At 46.7% G+C, this 22,896-nt stretch overlaps 1 protein-coding gene across 10 annotated transcripts in view; it reads right to left on the bottom strand.

Moving 5' to 3' along the window:
- LOC309704955 (syntaxin-binding protein 4) overlaps positions 1-22,896 on the bottom strand; it is a 60,400-nt gene that overhangs the window by 20,017 nt on the left and 17,487 nt on the right. For 9 of the 10 annotated variants that reach the window (XM_082530479.1, XM_082530484.1, XM_082530487.1 and 6 more), the window contains 3 exons: positions 9,501-9,580; positions 6,129-6,252; positions 4,892-5,033 (listed from right to left, as the gene is read on the bottom strand). In XM_082530479.1, the coding sequence (XP_082386605.1) occupies positions 4,892-5,033; positions 6,129-6,252; positions 9,501-9,580 (346 nt within the window). Of the gene's footprint in view, positions 1-4,891; positions 5,034-6,128; positions 6,253-9,500; positions 9,581-10,631; positions 10,683-22,896 lie in introns of those variants that run through there. The other variant, XM_082530480.1, reaches the window with a different exon arrangement.

Here is a 22,896-nt window from a genome sequence, read left to right as displayed (position 1 = left end):
CCCCCAGCAGCTTACACCTATTACAGCATAACTAAGGGAGGATTCAGGGTCACCTGGTCCAGCCCTAACTATATGCTTTAGCAAAAAGGAAAGTTTGAAGCCTAATCTTGAAAGTAGAGATAGTGTCTGTCTCCTGAATCCAAACTGGAAGCTGGTTCCACAGAAGAGGGGCCTGAAAACTGAAGGCTCTGCCTCCCATTCTACTTTTAAATACTCTAGGAACAACAAGTAGGCCTGCAGAGCGAGAGCGAAGTGCTCTAATAGGGTGATATGGTACTACAGGGTCATTAAGATAAGATGGGGCCTGATTATTTAAGACCTTGTATGTGAGGAGCAGGATTTTGAATTCTGGATTTAACAGGAAGCCAATGAAGGGAAGCCAAAACAGGAGAAATCTGCTCTCTCTTTCTAGTCCCTGTCAGGACTCTTGCTGCAGCATTTTGGATTAGCTGAAGGCTTTTCAGGGAGTTTTTAGGACTTCCTGATAATAATGAATCACAGTCGTCCAGCCTGGAAGTAATAAATGCATGAACTAGTTTTTCAGCGTCACTCTGAGACAGGATATTTCTAACTTTAGAGATGTTGCACAAATGGAAGAAAGCACCCATCCATCCATCCATCCATCCATCCATCCATTTTCTTCCGCTTATCCGGGGCCGGGTCGCGGGGGCAGCAGCCTAAGCAGAGAAGCCCAGACCTCCCTCTCCCCAGCCACCTCTTCCAGCTTATCTGGGGGAAAACCAAGGCGTTCCCAGGCCAGCTGAGAGATATAATCTCTCCAGCGTGTCCTGGATCTGCGCCGGGGCCTCCTCCCGGTGGGACATGCCCAGAAAACCTCACCCAGGAGGCGCCCAGGGGGCATCCTTGTCAGATGGCCGAACCACCTCAGCTGGCTCCTTTCGATGTGGAGGAGCAGCGGCTCTACTCTAAACCCCTCCCAAATGGCCAAACTTCTCACCCTATCTCTAAGGGAGAGGCCAGCCACCCTTCGGAGGAAGCCCATTTCTGTCGCTTGTATCCACGATCTCGTTCTTTCGGTCTCTACCCACAGCTCGTGACCATAGGTGAGGGTAAGGGCGTAGATCGACCGGTAAATTGAGAGCTTCACTTTTATACTCAGCTCTCTCTTCACCACGACGGACCGGTACAGCATCCGGATCATTGCAGCCGCTGCACAAATACGTCTGTCGATCTCCCGCTCCCTTCTCCCATCACTCGCGAACAAGACCCCGAGATACTTGAACTCCTCCACTTGGGACAGGGTTTCATCCCCGACCTGGAGTGGGCACTCCACCCTTTTCCAGCTGAGGACCATGGCCTCAGATTTGGAGGTGCTGATTTTCATTCCCACCGCTTCACACTCGGCTGCGAACTGTTCCAGTGCGAGCTGGAGGCCATCACCTGATGAAGCCAACAGAACCACAATATCTGCAAAAAGCAGAGATGAGATTCTGAGACCACCGAAGTGAAAGCCCTCCGCCACTTGGCTACGCCTAGAAATTCTGTCCATAAAAATTATGAACAGAACCGGAGACAAAGGGCAGCCCTGGCGGAGCCCATCACCCACCAGGAACGAGTCCAACTTATTGCCGGCTATGCGAACCAAGCTCTTGCAGTGGTCGTATAAGGACTGAATGGCCCATAGCAATGGGCCAGACACCCCATACTCCCGGAGCACCCCCCCACAGGACCCCCCCGAGGGACACGGTCGAATGCCTTCTCCAAGTCCACAAAACACCACCACCACCCCGGTCTGCCAGTCCACAGGTACTGCCCCTGATCCCCAGGCAACATTGCAGAGATGTGTCAACCAAGACAGCCTTACAACATCCAGAGCCTTCAGGAACTCGGGGCAGACCTCATCCACCCCAGGGGCTCTGCCACCAAGGAGTTGTTTAACTGCCTCCGTGACCTCGACCTCAGATATTGGCTGTCATCCCCCTCGTCCCCAAACTTCCGCCACGGAAGACGTGCCAGTGGGATTAAGGAGGTCCTCGAAGTATTCCTTCCACCGCCCGACAATTTTCTCAGTCCAAGTCAGCAGCGCTCCACCAGCACTACACACAGTGCAGTTGGAACACCGCTTTCCCCTCCTGAGTCACCTGACCGTTTGCCAGAATCTCTTTGAGACAGTCCGAAAGTTTTTTTCCATGGTCTCTCCGAACTCCTCCCACACCCAAGTTTTTACTTCCACCACTGCCCGCACTGCATTCCACTTGGCCTGTCGGTACCTATCAGCTGCCCACAGGCTAACCAAGCCCGGTAGGACTCCTTCTTCAGGTTGGTGGCTCCCCTCACCTCAGGTGTCCACCATTTGGTTTGGGGTTTACCAAAGCGACAGGCACCAACCACCTTGCGGCCACAGCTCCATGCAGCGGCTTCGGCAATGGAGATGCTGAACATAGTCCATTTGGGCTCAATGTCCCCAGTCTCCCTCGGCATGTTGTTGAAGCTCTGCCGGAGGTGTGCGTTGAAGATGTCGCGGACTGGGGCCTCTGCTAGACATTCCCAGCACATCCTCACTGTACGTTTGGGCGCGCCAGGTCTGTCCAGCGTCCTCCCTTGCCACCTAATCCAACTCACCACCAGGTGGTGATCAGTTGACAGCTCAGCCCCTCTCTTTACACGAGTGTCCAGAACATATGGCCTCAGGTCTGGTGATACAATTACAAAATCAATCATCGACCTGTGGCCTAGAGTGTCCTGGTGCCACGTGCACTTATGGAAACTCTTATGTACAAACATGGTGTTCGTTATGGCCAAACTGTGGTTTGCACAGAAGTCCAATAACAAAGACTTCTGTGCAAACCGTCCGGCTCACTTTGCACCCGACCCCTACGGCACCTCCTCAGGTTAAGATCTGGGAAGCCGTTCCTCCCAATCACACCCTTCCAGGTCTCACTGTTGTTGCCCATGTGAGCATTGAAGTCTCCCAGTAGGACAACAGAGTCCCCAGGAAGAGCACCCTCCAGTGCCCCACTCAGGGACTCCAATAAGGCTGGGTACTCTGAACTGCCACTCGGCGCATAAGCACAGAAGGGAACAAACCCTCTCGTCCACTGGGAGAAATCCCAACATACCAGCAGCAAGCCAAGGGGATACCAAGATACCCACCCCAGCCCGACGCCTCTCACCAGGGGCAACTCCAGACTGAGACAGAGTCCAGCCCCTCTCCAGGAGACTGGTTCCAGAGCCCAGGCCATGCGCTGAGGTGAGCCCGACTATATTTAGCCGGTACCTCTCAACCTCACGTACTAGCTCGGGCTCTTTCCCCACCAGAGAGGTGACATTCCATGTCCCAATCGCCAGTCTTGGTAGCCAGGGATCGGTCCGCCAGGGCCTCCGCTCCTGGCCACCGTCCGGCTCACTTTGCACCCGACCCCTACGGCACCTCCTGCGGGTGGTGGGCCTGCAGGAAGATGGGCCCATGTCCCTTTTTCGGGCTGTGCCCGGCCGAGCCCTATGGACTAATGCCCGGCCACCAGACGTTCACCCTCGGGCACCCTCCCCGGGCCTTGCTCCAGGGCAGGGCCCCGGTAACCCCATCGCGGGCAGGGTGAACTGTTCCCTTGATGGGGTCTTCTGAATCGCTCTTTGTCTGGTCCCTCACCCAGGACCAATTTGCCATGGGAGACCCTACCAGGGGACAAAAGCTCCCAGACAACATAGCCCCTGGGATCCCTGGGACACACAAACCCCTCCACCACGATATTCTCATTCTCAGAGGGGTGGAAGAAAGCAGTCTTACATATTTGTGTAATATGTGCATTGAAGGACATATCCTGGTCAAAAATGACTTCAAGGTTCCTCACAGTGTTACTGGAGGCCAATGTAATGCCATCCACAGTAAGAATCTGGTTAGATACCATATTTCTAAGATTTTCAGGGCTGAGTACAATAACCTCAGTTTGATCTGAATTTAGAAGTTATGTTATGCCTTCTAATGTTACTGTCTCAGGGAAGCATGTATAATGTAGACATTTACTAGCCGGGACCACATACTCATTTTAGGTTTGACAGCATTTCTAGTAAACAATGAGAGAAAGAAAACACGAACGAACAGCTTGTAGTGGGGGAGAAGGGGGTCATGTATAGACAAAGAAGGAGTGTGTGTGAAGGTCCTGCTCCTGAAATTCAGAAAAATGATCTCCAAGAACTAGTCCTAGCAATGAACCCTGTGGAACTCCATATCAGTTTGGATCAGTTTGGTGGTGAGGATGTCTGGTAGTAAGGTGTTGAAGGCTGAGCTGTAGTCAAAGAAGAGCATCCTCATGTAGTGCTTCCTGTTCTCCAAATGGCTCAGCGCTCTCTGAAGGGTGATGGGAACAACATACTCCATGGACTAATTTGCACAGCAAGCAAACTGGTGGGGGTCAAGGGAGGGGGTACAGTCTCTGATTTGCTGAGACACTATCCGCTCAAAACACTTTATGACTAGTCTGCATATGCACGCCTCAATTTCTTCTTTCTTATTCTTATGGATAAAGCATGAGGAAAGCGGAAGAGCGAGGAAAAGGAGATTAAACGGTGCTTCATTTCTCCTCTTCCTCTCTACTCATGTTTCATTCAGTTATCTCATGGCCTTCCACTCAGAGATCAAGGAGTGAGGGCTCAAGCAAGCATGCTGAAACTGAATGTTGACAAAGATGATGGCAAAGTCTCACTGTAGGAGATTTGTTAGCTGTAAGTGTAGTTTGTACGTCTTGTTCTGCAGTTTGTGTAAAAAGAAAGGTGATAGGACCTTTAGCTAACACAAACTGTAACACAAACTGCGATTTAAATAAGCAAAGGCTTTACTCCATGATGGCATGTCTTCCACTTCATCACACCGCTCATCTTTCCCTCTCATTGCACTTTAGGTTTATTTGAGGCTGCTTTCCTCTTTTCTTACCCGGTGACAGTCTCCTCCTGACAGGACCTCCTGGATGAAGACTGCAGGGCCGTCAGGCCTGTTGGAACCTCCTCCAATGGTGATGCCTAGACTGCCGGATCGTGCTATTGAAATAAGTTGAATCACCCCTTCACCTGGATGACTAAGAACACAAAGACACGGATAATCAATTCTGGAAGTTAGGAAAAGGGGTCTGTGGTACACCTCAACTTACAGGACCTGCTTCTAACAGCTGGGTGGAAGACAAGAACTAAAATTGCGTCCAGTGTTACTGGCAACTCGGAGGGTTTTTATTTAGCTTGAGTCCACACCTATAGCCAATTTAGAATGAGATCAACCTAACGTATAAGCCTTTGGACAGAAACACAGGGAAATGATGCAAATAACACAATAAAGGCTGATCGCAAGATTCAAGAGTGGATAATGGCAGAAGTAGTTCCATGGTTAAGAAAAACAGCTTAACATAGTTCAGGGACTCACTCGAGGATTTAGGTGTATCATTGGCAACAGTGTACAATCAAGAGATGAATGAATGAAATACAACAAGGTGCAAACCACAGGTTACACTGGAGGCCAGATTAGACTTTGACAGAAACAAGACTTTGCTCTCGAAATGGAAAAACAATGTCTTTGGACAGATGAAACCAGGATGAACTCTGATCACAACGTTTGAAGGAGAACAGAAAGGAGAACATGTGTCCATCATGGCAGAGGCAGTTAGAGCATTGGTATACATCAGAGTCAAAGCTTTGTTGTCAAAAACCATACGTACACATCATACACAGGAATTTGAACTCAGACAGACTGAGACTGATCACAGATAAGTGCAATTCATCTGCAATGTGTCTCTTTGCAGTAGGGGCTACTCAGATCAGCTGGTTATATTCTGGGTTTATCCCTACATAAACCAGCAGCTCTGTCATGATCTGTGGAAGAGTTTTGTCATTTCTGTCTCCAGTCACAGCTTTCCTTGTGTGAATGGAGCCTAAACAATCTGGAAAAAGTCCTGCAGCTTCCCAAAACACAGATAAGATTTTCTTTTTATTTTCTTGTTTCATTATTATGATGTTCTGACTTTAATTACATTAGCCCTGCTGACATCTTCCCTTAATGAAAAGTGGTTCACTTTCAACCACTTTGTTCATCCCAACCTAACCAACCAGAACTCATTATTTTAGCTCCAAGACTTCTTGATGGTCGGGTTGACAGTGAGCCTGTATTAAATATGAACTCTTACCTGAGGGAGCGCAGCATGGGCCCACTGTTGTTGTACATACTCTGAGAGCCTGCTGGGCTCAACAGCAAAGGACTCTGGGAGCGTGACGAGGAACCGGATGATGTGCTATCCAGGTAGCGACCTCCTTTGGATTTGAAAAACAAACAAACAAAAATTACATGAGAGAGATAACCCAGATTACAGTTATTTTAGGAAAGGGCAGTTAGCAGTCCAGACTTTCAGCTGCTCCCTTTAGCACACAGCAGATCATCTGCCTCCATCTCACCCTATCCCAGCATCCTCCTCTGTCACACCGGCCCTCGGGATATCCTCCTTCACTACATGCATGAGTCTGTGAGGTCTTCCTCTTTTCCTCCTGCCTAGCAGCTTCATCTTCAGCTTCCTTTGTCCGATATATCCACTCTCCCTCCTCTGCTTGTTTCCAAAACCATCCCAAACCCCTGAACTCACTTCCACCCACTCCACCTCACTGCCTGTTGCTTTGGATGCTTGATCCCTGTATTTAAACTCACTACCTTTGCACCTTCATGGTGACCTTTCCACCCATCTCCCTCCATACTCCAGTATTCTGTCTGGCTTGTACAGACTTTCATTAGTCCAGTCTCCAGAGCATACCTCCACCTCTTAAGGCTCTCTTCCACCTGCTCTCTACTCTCAATTTTCTCTGCAAAAATAAGGATCACGTCTTAGTCAGTTTGCTCTTTTTAAATTAATTTCCATAAAAGTTGTCTCGTAGTATGTCTTCATTAAATTGCCCCATTTTGCATTTTTTCCTTTTAGAACATTATTTCTACTTGAGTCGCTCTTAATTCCTATAAATATTTAACACGAGCAAACTGGTCTCATACTACGCATATAACAAAGTGTTCCCTGTTTTTAGAACATTATTTTTCTTCTAGTTTGTACTTGAACCCTAGCTTAAAGACCTCAGTGCAATGTTTTAGCATCAGTGAGGGCTGTTTAGATTAGCACACCAGACACCTCACAATCAAATTTCTCCTCATAAACAAGTGTTTTTACACCAAGCGAGGAGTGGTCCATGCAGCCTACAGCAGCAAAGCCAACAGCATGGACCAGCTCATCACTGCTGTTAGTGAGGATCTTTTTCTCGCTGTTCTTGTGTCTCTAGAGAGACTTTCAGGCTCTTGCAGTATATTCCTGTGAACCATCCATACTAACAATTCTTAATGCAAACCACATTATAGTGCTATCTCTCTTTATTCTGGAGCTGAAGCCTGATGTGTCAGCAGCACTGCTCACATGCTGGAGCTCTGTTTAACAGCTCTGCAGCAGCTGGCTGCCTCCTCTCCAAGTCAAACAGATGTTGGTAAATGTGCACTTGTCGTAAGGCATTTTAAGGTCGACTTACTCCTTCCTGCCTATAGGCAGAGTACTCTGACTAAAATAGAACGGTTGTTTTCTATTTTCGTTTTCAAATGTTAAAGGTCATGTTGGTCTTTGCTTTAGAAATTGGACAACAGTTTGAAGAATATCTGAAAGTATACTTTTTAAACACAAACTGATCAGGAAAATAATACCAAATAATAATAAAATAATATTTGCATAATCAATAGAGTGAGACATGACTTTCTCATGGACTTTAAGGCCATTTTCCACTGTTTCCATGGTGTGACTGCTAACCAGGCTCCCTAAGAAACGGACAGCACTGTTGAAAAGCTGCATGTTAATCCAAACCACAACCACCAAACACCATCAAGTCATTGGTTCAGGTATGTGGATGACACCAGGGTGAAAATTGAATCTCAGGACTTACCACAATTTACTAGATCACATCATCTCAGTGGACCGACACATCAAATTCACCAGGGAGGATATGAAAAGTGGCAGGTTAGCCTTCTTAGACTGCAAGATTTCCATCAGTAATGGGGGACATCTAAAAGCTGATGTGTACCGTAAACCTACACATACGGACGCTACAACACAGAGCGAACACCATCCCCACTGACACAGCAGCCAGGGAGGCAGAAGAACATCAAGAAGGCCCTGAGTAAATGTGGTTATCCCAGCTGGACTTTTGTCAAAGCTGGGAAGGCTCCTAAAGAAAGCTCCAGCCGATCCAGGAGAGAAGGACAACCGCTGCCCAAGCGAAAACCTGTAGTGAGCCTGTATGTGTCAGGAGTATTGCAGCAGTTGATTTTCTCTAAAAGATGCATCTCTCTGCAGGAAGCTCCTGAGGATGTTTTACCAGTCGGTGGTTGCTGGAGTACTTTTCTATGCTGTGCTGTGCTGGGGGAGCAGCACAGCAAAGAAGGACTCATCCAGGCTGGAGAAACTGATCAGGAGGGCTAGCTCTGTGGTCGGCATGAAGCTGGACACTCTGGTGACAGTGGCAGAGAAAAGGACATTAAAGAAACTGATGGACATTATGGACAATGCTGGGCATCCTCTGCACACGGCCATTAACAACCAGAAGAGTCTGTTCAGTGACAGGTTGCTTCTCCCCAAGACAAGAACCAACAGACTTAAAAACTCCTTTGTCCCACACGCCATCAGACTGTTTAACTCCTCTCTGGAGGGGAGAGGGAGGGGAAACAGGAGGACAAAGGAGGAGGGAACAACTAAGCTGTAGTGCCTCTTCACCTCACTGTGCAATACCTTTTGTGCAATACTTTTGTAAATAGTCAACAGTGCAATAGACTCAATACTTGAAATGTGCAATTCACTTGTATTTTTATTTTTATTCCTATTTATTCTATTTATCCCCTTCGTATATTTTATTTATATTGTCTCTGTATTTATATATATATGTGTGTGTGTGTGTGTGTGTATTATATATATATATATATAATATTCTGTAACTCTGTAACTTCTGTCGGTGCTGTGCTTTTTTGGAAGTCGAATTTCCCAGAGAAACCCACCCGAGGGATTAATAAAGTTCTATCTAATCTAATCTAATCTAATCTAATCTAATCTAATCTTTTAAACCCCAAAACATGCAGCAGTAAAAATCAGTCCACCTGGCACAAACAGAGTATGGTGTTCCTAGGGAGCATGGAAACAAATGGCCTTAATGAAAAAAGTCCATCAGAAAGTGACTTCTCAGTCTATTGATTATTGTTACCTAATGACTGAGCTTTCTGACAGAGACATAACAGAGAAAAGCTGTTTTGTCTCTGTCAGGAAGGCAGTTTGATCTACTGCAAAGACTGTACCGTGTTGTCTTCATCCAAAGCAGAGGGGCAGAGAAAAACATGCTTCTCTACATGCAAACACATTATTACAGCAATACTGTGTCACGTGCATGACAAAAACACTTTGTTCTAATGCAAATGCAGCAACAGCTTTCTATTAAGAAAGAAATGAAAATGAAAGTGGAAATCACCAAGCAGAGCTAAGCAGAAACATCCCTACCTTGCTGGATCGGAGAGTTCCGTGTTGATCCAGTGCTGCCATTAGATCCATATTTCTCTAGCAGATCAGCAAATTCTCTCCTTTTCAAGAGAAACAGATGTTGAGACATGACAGGATGACTGCATGTTACATGTTAAAGCCAATGATGTTGTAATGATTTGTGTAGACCTGGACAGCTTTGCTTTGGGAAGTGATATAGGTACATATAAGCTCTTTTAAGTCATATACTCCAGGAAAATCACAACATGTCAGAAACAATTCAAATGAATGGCAGGCAATCATTCTGCTGAGTACTTTTTGCAGCCCTTCTTTATACCCAAAAACATCAGGACACTGTGTAAAACGTAAATGTAAAACAGAATGTGATTATTTTTAGGCTTCATCAATACATATTTTATCAAAACATAAACATATCATATTTCCATTGAGAGGTTTTTATATTTCATGAACAATATGAGCACATACTAAATTTGAAGGCAACAAAACAACAAAGTTAGGTCAGGGTCACGAAATGCTGGACAACTCAAAAGAAACAGCTGCAGCTAATCATGTTAACTGGTAACAGGTCAGCAGCATCATTGTGTAAAGAACAATAGAACAATTTTAGAATAAGATTGCTTTAATGACACGTCACAGTTATATTAGTTAACCACAACTAAACTAAAAAACTAAAACTAGGTATGAAAAACAAAAATGAAGGCCTTCATATTTGAATACTGCAGCTATTAGAACAGCATTGCTTCTGAACTGGCCTCCCTGCAGTCCAGACCTTTCACCACCTGAGAACATTTAGAGCCTTATGAAATGAAAAAGACAAAGAGAAGAGCTGGGACTGTTGAGAATCCTCCTTAGCTCACAGACCATTATGGAAGCAGGGATGCTACACAGTAGTGATGTTCGATTCGTGAACGAATCGTTCAATACTCGAGAATCACTTTACTGACTCGTGAATCATGATTCACAAGCCCAACTGACTCACTGACTCATCCCTGTTGCTGTTAGCAAACTAATTCCATTAGTAGAAATATATCTAGCTTATAATTAAAATTGTGGGGGGAAAAACAACAGCCAGTTTCGTAACAAAAGCATTTCTGCTCTGAACTGGAAGAAAAACCCTGAGTAGAAGCTCACATCAAGAAAATAGCTCCTCGGTTCAGAGTAGCATCGCGCTGCTAACATGCTAACAACACATTTGAGCTACTCACCCCCTCCCTTCCTGTGCTGAATCATAGAGCGAACGAATCACTCAGGATTCACTCACCCCCTCCCTCCTGGCTCACAGCTTCTTCTTCTTCATGGTTGGCAACCAATGTTAAGGGGCATTACCGCCCCCTGGCTCACAGCTCAGTGGACATTTAGATGAGAAAATATATATTTGACACATTTAAGGAAAATACTAATAAAATACAAATAAACAAAATAAATGTTTATTAAGCAATTCTGTGTCTCTGCATGTGCGTGCGTCTGCGCGTGTGTCTCTGCATGTGCGTGCGTCTGCGTGTGCGTCTGCGCGTGTGTCTCTGCATGTGCGTGTATCTCTGCATGTGCGTGTATCTCTGCATGTACGTGTGTCTCTGCATGTACGTGTGTCTCTGCATGTACGTGTATCTCTGCATGTACGTGTGTCTCTGCATGTACGTGTGTCTCTGCATGTGCGTGCGTCTGCGCGTGTCTCTGCATGTACGTGTATCTCTGCATGTGTGTGCGTCTGTGCGTGTGTCTCTGCATGTACGTGTGTCTCTGCATGTGCGTGTGTCTCTGCATGTGCGTGTGTCTCTGCATGTACGTGTATCTCTGCATGTGCGTGTGTCTCTGCATGTACGTGTGTCTCTGCATGTGCTTGTGTCTCTGCATGTACGTGTATCTCTGCATGTGTGTGCGTCTCTGCATGTACGTGTGTCTCTGCATGTGTGTGCATCTCTGCATGTACGTGTATCTCTGCATGTGCGTGTGTCTCTGCATGTACGTGTATCTCTGCATGTACGTGTGTCTCTGCATGTACGTGTATCTCTGCATGTGTGTGCGTCTCTGCATGTACGTGTATCTCTGCATGTGCGTGTGTCTCTGCATGTACGTGTGTCTCTGCATGTACGTGTGTCTCTGCATGTACGTGTATCTCTGCATGTGCGTGTGTCTCTGCATGTACGTGTATCTCTGCATGTGTGTGCGTCTCTGCATGTACGTGTATCTCTGCATGTGCGTGTGTCTCTGCATGTACGTGTATCTCTGCATGTGCGTGTGTCTCTGCATGTACGTGTGTCTCTGCATGTACGTGTATCTCTGCATGTGCGTGCGTCTGCACGTGTGTCTCTGCATGTACGTGTCTCTGCATGTACGTGTGTCTCTGCATGTGCGTGTATCTCTGCATGTGCGTGCGTCTGCATGTACGTGTATCTCTGCATGTGTGTGCGTCTGTGCGTGTGTCTCTGCATGTACGTGTGTCTCTGCATGTACGTGTATCTCTGCATGTACGTGTATCTCTGCATGTGCGTGTGTCTCTGCATGTACGTGTATCTCTGCATGTGCGTGCGTCTGCACGTGTGTCTCTGCATGTACGTGTGTCTCTGCATGTACGTGTGTCTGCGTGTGCGTGTATCTCTGCATGTACGTGTGTCTCTGCATGTACGTGTATCTCTGCATGTGTGTGCGTCTGTGCGTATGTCTCTGCATGTACGTGTGTCTCTGCATGTACGTGTATCTCTGCATGTGTGTGCGTCTGCACGTGTGTCTCTGCATGTACGCGTGTCTCTGCATGTACGTGTGTCTCTGCATGTGTGTGCGTCTGCACGTGTGTCTCTGCATGTACGTGTGTCTCTGCATGTGCGTGTGTCTCTGCATGTACGTGTGTCTCTGCATGTACGTGTATCTCTGCATGTGTGTGCGTCTGTGCGTGTGTCTCTGCATGTACGTGTGTCTCTGCATGTACGTGTGTCTCTGCGTGTGTGTGTGAGTGCGTGCGTGCGTCTTTGTGAGAGAGAGACATATTTAGGCTCAGTCACCTTCAGCTGGCTGTTGTTGTGATCTCAGAGTCATGGATTGAACTGAACTTTGGGTTAGTTTGTGTTGCCGTCTGTTCTCTTTCACTAAAACATGAAAACGTGTTTACAGAATGCTTCTCACAAAGCACAATGCTGCAGATGAAAAGGCTTAACTTATCAATAAGTGTTTTTCCTTTTAACTGTAATTTGCTGACGGTAAGCAAACAGCACATGCTGGGACACTTCTGGGTTGTATTTGTGTCGGTGTGGGGGTGTAGACAGATATAAAGATAGAGACGAATAATCCCGACTCCCAGTCCCCAGCACTACTGCTGTCTGCCCGCCAGCTCCTCTGGGCTGCAGGGTAGTTAAAGCACACAGTGCAGATTAACATACAATGCTCATCATCCAAAGCATCGTCTCCGTTAAGCTCTCCCCCTCCCCGACTCTGCTGTCACATCCTCTGCGCAGAACACAAAGAGATGGAGAAGGGAGGATAGAGTGGCTCAGGCAACCTCACTGCTGACACAGCTTGGCCTCAGAGAAATAGGTACTACACTACACACAACATTGTAATTCTACATATCCACCCTGTATATGAGGACTCTGCCAGTGATGACTTCAGTCTGGCATGTATCTTCTCCAACAGCCGAGGTATAAATCCCAACTGTCACGCTGTCTTCACTGAACACGCAGAATATTGCATTTTTAAGTAAAGCTCATGGCTGACACTAGTGTGCAAAGTCTCGCTGTTTAAATATGCAAATCCTCTACTACCTTTGTCACGGATCACGTTGTGTGCAGTGGATTTGAAGGGAAGACAAGGCCAATGCTGACAGCTGGCACTGACCTTGTTTTCACTCAGACTGGCCATAGTCAGATTAGAAAGCTGGTTCAACACTAATACTACCAGCCAGGAGTAATGCTAGTATGGTACTGTCAGCACAGTTCAGGCATCATGTGTTCCACTCATTTTGAGCTTGTTATTCACGAGTTGTTTGAGTGGAGCTGGTGTGTTAAACAAAAGGAATAAAAATGGATCCATCTTTTTTGGTGCTAGTTTGCTTTGCACATGTACCCCCCCAAAACAAAAACAAACAGGCCAGAAAACACTGCTGTTCAGGCTGCAACTGGAACACCCACAATTTCTTTTAGTTCAATGTCATCAAAAACTGTTTTTAGTCCATTAGATCTGACCCAAATTGAGCCCAAGACGAACTCCTTTTTTGGACATGTATCCCTAATGTAACCATAACTCTGTGACAACACTGGCAGATGCCTCAATAGTGAGACATGAAACCCACTCAAAGAAAGTTGTTCGTTGCTTCTACACCTAAAATTCATTTGGTGTCATTTGGTAGTGGTTGAGTTTGCTTCAAGATGCTGTGTGATTTCACTGATTTCTATAACGGATTCAATTCTGATTCACAAGGTCTCAATTTAATTCAATTTTCAGTCAGAAAGATTATAATTCTGATCATTTATCAGCACATATCCATATTTTATATCTATGTATAAAAAGAAAGCTGACACTGTGAGACTTTATCAGAGGTGTGAGCATCACAGCGGACGACATCCATCCATCCACCCATCCATCTTTTTCCGGTTTATCCGGGGACGGGTCGCAGGGGCAGCAGCCTAAGCAGAGAAGCCCAGACCTCCCTCTCCCCAGCCACCTCCTCCAGCTCGTCCAGGGGAACACCAAGGCGTTCCCAGGCCAGCCGAGAGATTAAAATCTCTCCAGCGTGTCCTGGGTCTGTCCTGGGGCCTCCTCCCGGTGGGACATGCCCGGAACACCTCATCCAGGAGGCACCCAGGAAGCATCCTTGTCAGATGCGCCTTGAGGCGACTTTTGTTGTGATTTGGCGCTATATAAATAAAATTGAATTGAAATTGAGATGCCCGAACCACCTCAACTGGCTCCTTTCGATGTGGAGGAGCAGCAGCTCTACTCTGAGCCCCTCCCGGATGGCTGAACTTCTCACCAACCACCCACCCAGGCCACAGCGGATGCCTTTGTGTCAAAGTAACTGATCAGACGAGATCGGGCGATCTCAGGGTGCTATGGCTGTGATCTCAGAAGCTAAGCAGCGTTGGGAGAGAAACATGAAGGCGACTTTCCTGGCCTGGCTTTTTTTTAGCAGATAACCTTAAAAATATTCTGCAGTAGAACAAAAACTGAAGAAAAGCATGAACCAACATTTGAACATCACCTGATGCTGCTGAAGTGAAGCAGAGCAAAGTTACAGAGGTTTGATTAGAGACACAGCTAAGAGAGTTGCAACTTGGCATCATTTGTAAAAGTTTAGATTTTTTTGGTATTGAACAGCAGAAATGAGACTTTCTTGTCAAAGGTCATTTAAAAAACAAAAAAAACAAAACAGCGGGCGACAACACTGCACACAACAGTAGACTGGTGCAGAATGCAGAAAACAGATTTTTGATGGTAAACTAGTCTTGAAGTACAGAGAGAGCTGTGCAGGAAGTGTGATTTCATTGTGGTGGAAGCAAAACAGTAAGAGAGAATTCATGATGATGGTTTTCAAACGTGAAGCGTAGTTTGATCTTCTTTTGCTGTTGGTTCAGTGAATTTTAGTCGGAGAGTAACGAAACCTGCTGTTAAAGTGAATTGTTAAATGTTGTCATTTTTATGCTTACCATCTCTACATTGTTTCAACTCTGTGATGAAAGGAATTCCTTTGTCCCCCTCCCCAGCTTCTCGAGGTCCCTTCACAAGCACATCCTTGTGAAGGGTTGTTTGATGTTTGGTAAGCTTCCTGCCCTTTTTATGGCTTCACTGTGTGAAGGAATTGAACCATATATTGGGTGTGGGGGAGATTGCCATTTTATGACTAAGGATGTTGTTAGAAACAGTTGGAAGTAGGAACACTGCGGAGGTAAGGAAGGAACACTGCCAGAGGTAAGTGACGGAAGTGACCGGAAAAGGTAAGCGACCCATGTTGTAGGTGACGTCAGACGCCGGAGATTTGGCGGAAAAAAAGCGAATGGTAGCGTAAAATTTAATAAAGTTTCTTTAAGCTTCAGTATTACCAAATAAACTAACCAATTGTCATATAACTAACAACATCTGTCCTATCATCTCTAAACCCTGGAGGACAACGGGGAGAGTTTAGACGCTCTCCAAGATTACATCGACCGGTGCTTCCAAGATTTAGTAATGAAGAAGGCCCAGAGTGCATCTTCTCCGGCCAAAATTGAGACGCCGTCATCGAAGAGATGTCGCCCGGCAGACTCCCCCAGCATAACATCGCCTGCTGGCAAAGACATTGCAGACATCCTGGAGTCAACGCTACGGGAGTCGGTCAAATCTCTCACCAATAACGTGACCCAGTTAAACATAGAAAATAAAAAAATAAAAGAGTCCGTTATCGACCTACAAGTCCGTAGCATGCGAGACAACCTTGTGTTTTCTGGTATTCCAGAATCTGCCGGAGAGGACGGGGAAGCAACGGTGAAAAGCTTCATTAAAACCCACCTGAAGCTGCCAGAGGACACTGTAAAGAACATTGCCTTCGAAAGAGTGCATCGCTTGGGGGCCGTGAGGTGGGAGACCACGTCCAATTGTGGCCAAATTCGGCCAATTCAAACAGAAGGAACAGGTGAAGAGTCGCGGCGGAGCTTAAAGGAACGGACTTCAGCGTGAACGACCAGTTCCCCAAAGAGATCCTGGAACGCCGCAAGGTCCTGTTCCCAGTTCGACGTAGCTTCATCCAGAGAGGCTCCCGCGCTGTCATCGCCGTGGACCGGCTCGCCGTGGACCGGCTCTACGTGGACGGACAGCTCTACCGCGACCCCGGCACCACTCCGTGGTTATATTGACTGCACTCCAGATAAGAACCCGCTACACTCTTTTCTTATTCATTCACACTCTCTCCTTTAACATGGGTTTAACCTAGTAATATCAGTATGATGTCATAGCAGATATAACATCGTCACCCTCCATCATTGCTTTAATTGGAATGTTTCCGTTTCTTTTCTTTTTTTTGTTAACGCTCACCGTTCTCGTGTTTTTTTTTCCTTTCTCTTTTCTTTCACTGCTGTGATCACCTACTTCCCCACTCACCTACAAACAACACCCTCTATTTCTGCATATTCACACACCACGATCACGCAAACACATGCGCTCAACGGCAGCACATTTACACCAGCCTCACAGCGCACACAGACTTATAGGACACACACGCAAGCCACGCTTGTTCATATTAGTGAATATTCACACACATAGTCAGACTTATGGAGCCTTTCACCACACATTTTTCTTTCTCTTTCTATTTACAAACAAGGGATGTTTCCACATTCTCTCCACCTGTCTAAACGAAACACCCAGCGTACACACACAATTATGGGAACACTAAGGTTTGTCACATGGAATGTAAATGGAGCTGGCAACAGAGGAAAGAGGTTAAAGATATTTTACCAGCTTAAAAAACTACAGGCAGATGTTGTTTTATTAGAAGAAACTCACAGACCTGTCACAGGTTTAAACGAACTTAAAACACCTGAGTTTCCTAACGTGTTTGCAGCCTGTTATAATTCTAGACAAAGGGGAGTAGCAATTTTAATACATAAAAATGTTAATTTTACAGTACTCGATACAGTCATAGATCCAGAGGGCAGAATCCTTATTATTAAATTATCAATATTTAACAAAAAGCTATGTATTGTAAGTATATATGGTCCAAATGTTGATGATCCCTCATTCTTTCACGGTTTTTTCAGTGCACTCTCTGAACACTTAGATGGCACACTTGTTCTTGGAGGTGACCTCAACCTTGGACTAAATGAAGACATGGATAGGCTCACTACAGCAGTAACTCAGCACAATTGGCAGTCCACAAATATAATCAAACAGTATATGAGCGACTTTGGTCTTTGCGATGCATGGCGCTCCCTTCACCCCACCAGTAAGGAATATTCTTTCTTCTCACATGTCCATCACTCTTACTCTCGTCTGGATTATTTTTTGGTCAGCAGCTCACTGCTGAACGACATTTCAGACACTGAGATTCACCCTATAGCTGTCAGCGATCATGCTCCTGTATCTTTAACACTAATACATAAGAAGAACGCTACACCAAGTAAAAACTGAAGATTCAATACATTGCTGCTCAAAGATGAAGACTTTATCAAATATTTTAAAAAAGAGTGGACTTCATATTTAGACTTTAATGACACTCCCGAAACATCAGCTTCTGTTCTATGGGAGGCAGGGAAAGCTGTGATGACAGGTAAAATAATTTCTTTCTCATCACACAAAAAGAAAGAAGAAAACAAAAATATTCAGGAACTAGAAAAAAACATCAAATCCTTAGAAGAAACCTACGCGTGCGACCAAGAATAAAGAAATAATGAACAAAATACGCAAAACAAAACTAGAATTAAATTAAATTATTAATAAAAAACACAATTCCTAGTACAAAGACTTCGCTTGCAGAATTTTGAACACAGTAACAAATCAGGTCGATTGCTAGCTAACCAGTTAAAAATAAATAAAGAAAAAAACTATATTGGGTGTTCAAGATTTATCAGGAAACACAATATATGACCCTGGAAGAATAAACAACATTTTTAGGGATTTCTATGAAACTCTATATTCACCACAAATAAACCCATCTAAAAATGAAATTGATCAGTTTTTTGAATGGCACTGGATTCGCCACTGACATCAGGTGAACTCCAGGAAGTTCTTCCAATTAACTGCTCCTTCCATAATTCTTCTTCTGCCCCACTACAATCTGGAAATATTAAATATTTAGGTATTAATGTCTCTCCTAAGCTTTCAGACTTAACTAAATTAAACCACATCACACTTCTAAAGAAAGTAGAAGGCGATCTGACTAGATGGAAATCTTTACCCATATCACTCATGGGAAGGGTCGCCACTATAAAAATAATGAACTTGCCAAAAATAAATTACTTATTTTTAATGATCCCTAACAAACCATCACAAGATTGGTTCAGATCTCTGGATTCGTATATTTCTAAATTCCTTTGGAAAGATAAACCCCCGCGTATCATCTTAAAAACACTTCAAAGAACCAAGGATAAAGGAGGATTAGACTACCTTATTTTCAACAATATTTCTTAGCCAACAGGCTTCAGTTCATCTCAGGATGGTTAAAACGTACCTTCTTAGATGAGCCCTGGCTAGATGTTGAACAGGCACTATGCAATGATCTAGAGATCTCAGACCTACCATTTATCAGCTCAAACATCAAAAGACATGAATGGTTCAAAAGCATCAACATCAGTTCTTCTCTGACAGCATGGTGGGAGTTTCTAAAAATAACGGAGTCTTCATTAATCCCATGCAAACGTACACCTATCTGGAATAACCAGATAGGCGCCATCACCTAGCGGGGGTGGGGGGTCATTGTTTGGTCCCGCCTTCGCCATTGTGGTTGATGTGGAGGTAGGGACGGGCTTAGGGCGTCTGGAGAATCCCTAGGGACGTTATCCCTGGAGGGCTTAACCCAGGGGTTGTGGTCATAACCTGGTTAGTGGCTCTGGTTGCTCTTAGAGGGTGTTCTCCTTGTGGCTGCGTGCAGCAGGGCTGGGGAGGGTCTGTGCTGGTGGACGTAGGTTACTGGCCTGGTAGCCTGGCTGCCCCTGAGTAAATCCGGGGCAGGCGTGGGGGCTTGGGGTTCGGGGGTGCTTCGCCTCCGTGCTGGGGCTCTGGCTGGGCCTTGGGGGCTTAGGTCCCTGTTGGTGTGTCGCCGAGGTTGTGGGCGGGTGGGTGCACGGGGGCTCAGCCTTGGCGCAGGGGGCCTCTGGCGCATCTGCCTAACTAGGGGGCTCTTTAACTGACAGGGAGTTTGTTCCATCCTTGCAGGAGTCCACTCTGCAGGTGGGGGAGAGTATAGGAGAGGTGGGGAATAAACTTAACCTGGGTGTCTACTGTCTTGTGCAGTCTGGGAGATGATTAAATGTTAGGGTGGGTACAGTTTCCTCTGTGGTGGGGTCAGGTGGGCTGCCCCGGGTCCTGTGGGGTTGGGTGATCCTGCTGCCGTAGGCCCAGATCTTGATGGGCGTGGGCTCCCTTGCCTTGGTGGGTGCCGAAGGACGGGGGTGCCTATTGGGGTCAGCGGGGGAGCTGGCCCCAGGGAGGGGCATCTTGCTCCTCCCTTCTTTTCCTCCCCATCCCAGGCTGCCTCCCTCTTCCCGCTCCAACGCACCCACCCACTCTAGTAGGGCCTTGGGGTGCGGGTGTGTCACCAGGGTGCAGGGGAGGCATCCCCCCCCCCCCCCCCCCCCCCCCGTCCCCTTCTGGCAACCTGTGCCTCAATTTTATTCCACAACTCAGACATCCACATTACTCACAGTCTCATAACACATACATATAGGGCCTTGAGGGTGGGCACGTTAACGGCGTCCAGTGGACAGTCTGTGTATTCAACCCCACCTCTGGCGCCGGTGCCCACCTCTCAATTTTAAATCCATGTAGACATTGAGGGTTCTCGGGAGGGGCCGTGCTAACACCTGCTGCTCTCTGGCAGCAGCACCATGCTCTCCCGTGTTTTAAATCCACCTTGAGCGAGAGGGGGGAGGTATGGGGTCTTCACACACCCCTGTTCTCTGCTGGCCATCTGGGCGGGGGGGGGGGCTGGGAGAAGGTGTTGGCCGTCCGATTGGGATCTGGGATGCGGGGCCTCCCTGCTGCTGTGGAGCCTGGGGCGGTCTGCTTGCCTTCACCCCGGGGGAAAGGGTAACATCTCCTGGGTCTAGGTGCCGTTTCCCCCTCCAGGGGTGAGGGTACCTGGACCTGGGGTATAGAGTTTGTTTGGGGAGTGTGATTGTGTGTACAGTGTCCATGTATGTCTATCCCTACGTTGAGTGAATGCTGAGTATTTGTATATGTGTGCATGAGGGTGGTAATGCATGTTTGTGTCTGTGTGTGCCGGTTTGTCTGTGTCTATATGTCAGGTCGGGTCTTAGACTCCACCTCTCTGGGAACTCCCAGGCCCTCCAAGGCCTATCTCCCCTCACCAAACTCCCTGCCGGTAACTGATGCCCTCAGGGGTCGGTACGTTGGTGGTTCTTGGTGTCCGGGGCTGGGCGCTCAGGTATGTACCAGCTCACTCCCAGTGACTACTTGGTGGGGCCTGGTGCCTGTTGGTCGGTCAGGCCTCTTCCTGGGGCAAAGGGGGCCCTCGGGCCTCCGGGCCTGCGGCTCGGTTCACTCTGGCACAGCTGGCTGCCGGCAGGGCCGGCGGGCACGCCACTGCAGCCCCCTCTGGCTTCTGCTCCGTGGCTACTGGGTGACCCCTCATCTGGGGCTCTCCTCAGCTCTTCCCAGGAGGGTGGCACAGATGCCCCTCCGGTGGTCCCCCTTGGGCTCTCGCACTCTGGGGCATCTGGATGTCTGGAGGCTGGATTGCCTCCATGCCTGCTTCATGCCCTGGGGGACGGGGCTATGGCTCTCTACATCCTCTAGCACAGTGGTTCCCAAACTTTTTTTTGCTGGGCCCCCCTTTGTTTTACAAGAAAAATGTTCGCGCCCGCCCCCCCCGCGTGCAAGCACACGCACGCGCACATCCTCCAACCACACACAACCATATTTTGCTCCATTGCGGTTTATTTCACACCTCAAACATTTAGTAAACAATTAAGCAAATACAAGTAATCTGCAATAAATTACAGGTAGTAAGAAAATAAACTACTAACTCTTTTACGCTACGTCCACACCTACATGGGTATTTTTGAAAACGCAGCTGTTTCGTCCACATAAACGACGTTTCGAATCACCGAAAACTGAGATTTTTTTTAAAACTCCCTTTTTGCATTTACGTGTGGACGAGGAATACAGAGTCTGCTCTAGCAGACCATTACATGGGGAAACCTTTTGAATACAAGCGCGCTGATCCACACAAGTGTGCACACGGGTGTTCACTGTTCATAGACATAAACTACACCTCTATCAACAACATTCAGTATTTAGTATTTACTGCTGTTTACACTTAGCTAGATTAACGTGATGGTGTTGTGTTTAGTATGTTGCTCTGTTTTTTTTTGCTTGTTTTCTCTTCTTCTCTTTTTAAGTGCCCTTTTTCACTAAAAAAAAGAATAAAATAAAAACGTGGATAAAAACTTCATCCTTAATAAAAAAGAAAAAAAAAGAAAGAAACAGTTGGAAGTCACTCACACAGAGAGACACACATTCTCACACACTCACTCAAATACACACACACACACACACACACACACACGGTGCCTTGTCTTAGAACCATTTGGGGGTTTTAGGTGGGAGGTGCTTGTGTTGTATTGTAACTGTCATGCCAATAAAAGGCAGCAAGAGGAGGCCGTTGTTGGGGTCAGTCTACGGTAGGATTCAGAGAGCTTTCTGAGACACCGGCCGGGGCCTCCCTTGCTAGCAAGTAAAAGATGTTCGTCTTGTTTTTGTCGTTAACGAGAATACGTTTCTAAACTAGCGGGGCTTGTGGAAACACAGACCCAACACCTGCAGCATCAGAATCTGTGAGTAGAACGGGGGGGCTCCACGCTCTGTGTTTACATTTTTGAAGGGAACTTGTTTACCTGCTCTCATTTACTGTTTTAGCTGTTTGGTGATTGTTGAAACAGTTTTGTGAGCTTTAACCTGAGATTCTGGCATTTCTGGTAAAATACATAAATATTTAAAAATCGATTCAGGATTTAATGAATGCATTATTCAAAATGAAATCAGGGAAATTGATTTTTTAAACCCACCCCTAGTGACACCCGGGGCGATCGTGGCTCAAGAGTTGGGAGTTCGCCTTGTAATCGGAAGGTTGCCGGTTCGAGCCCCGGCTCGGACAGTCTCTGTCGTTGTGTCCTTGGGCAAGACACTTCACCCGTTGCCTACTGGTGGTGGTCAGAGGGCCCGGTGGCGCCAGTGTCCGGCAGCCTCGCCTCTGTCAGTGCGCCCCAGGGCAGCTGTGGCTACAATGTAGCTGCCATCACCAGTGTGTGAATGTGTGTGTGAATGGGTGGATGACCGGATGTGTAAAGTGCTTTGGGGTCCTGAGGGACTAGTAAAGCGCTATATAAATACAGGCCATTTTACCATTTACCACCCCTGTCCACAAAGTGGATTTTTTGTTTGTTGACAGTATAAAAAAGGGATTCTTGATGGACCAGATACATTGGCCTGTGGCTGCATCACTAATCCAGCCACAAACCACAGGCACTTGCTCTGCATTGCCAGCACTACAGAAACGAAACTTTGTGGCTTAAGGAAGGATTTAATAATCAACTCTCAAACCTGCTGGGAGTTTGATTCCCTTTAAACAGTTGTACAGGTGCAAGTTCATGGTCTTTCTGTAGGCATCATGAAATGCATCCAAATACTCCACTGCTCGACTAGACAGCAAGGCCTGAGAACTGATCATTTAATAGCCTGGCTCCCTGACATCACTCAC

This window comes from Aulonocara stuartgranti (genome assembly GCF_965226115.1).
Source record: "Aulonocara stuartgranti genome assembly, chromosome: 4".
Classification (NCBI taxonomy): domain Eukaryota; kingdom Metazoa; phylum Chordata; class Actinopteri; order Cichliformes; family Cichlidae; genus Aulonocara; species Aulonocara stuartgranti.
Note: the sequence above shows the minus strand (reverse complement) of the source record. Positions and strands in the feature narration are given on the sequence as shown.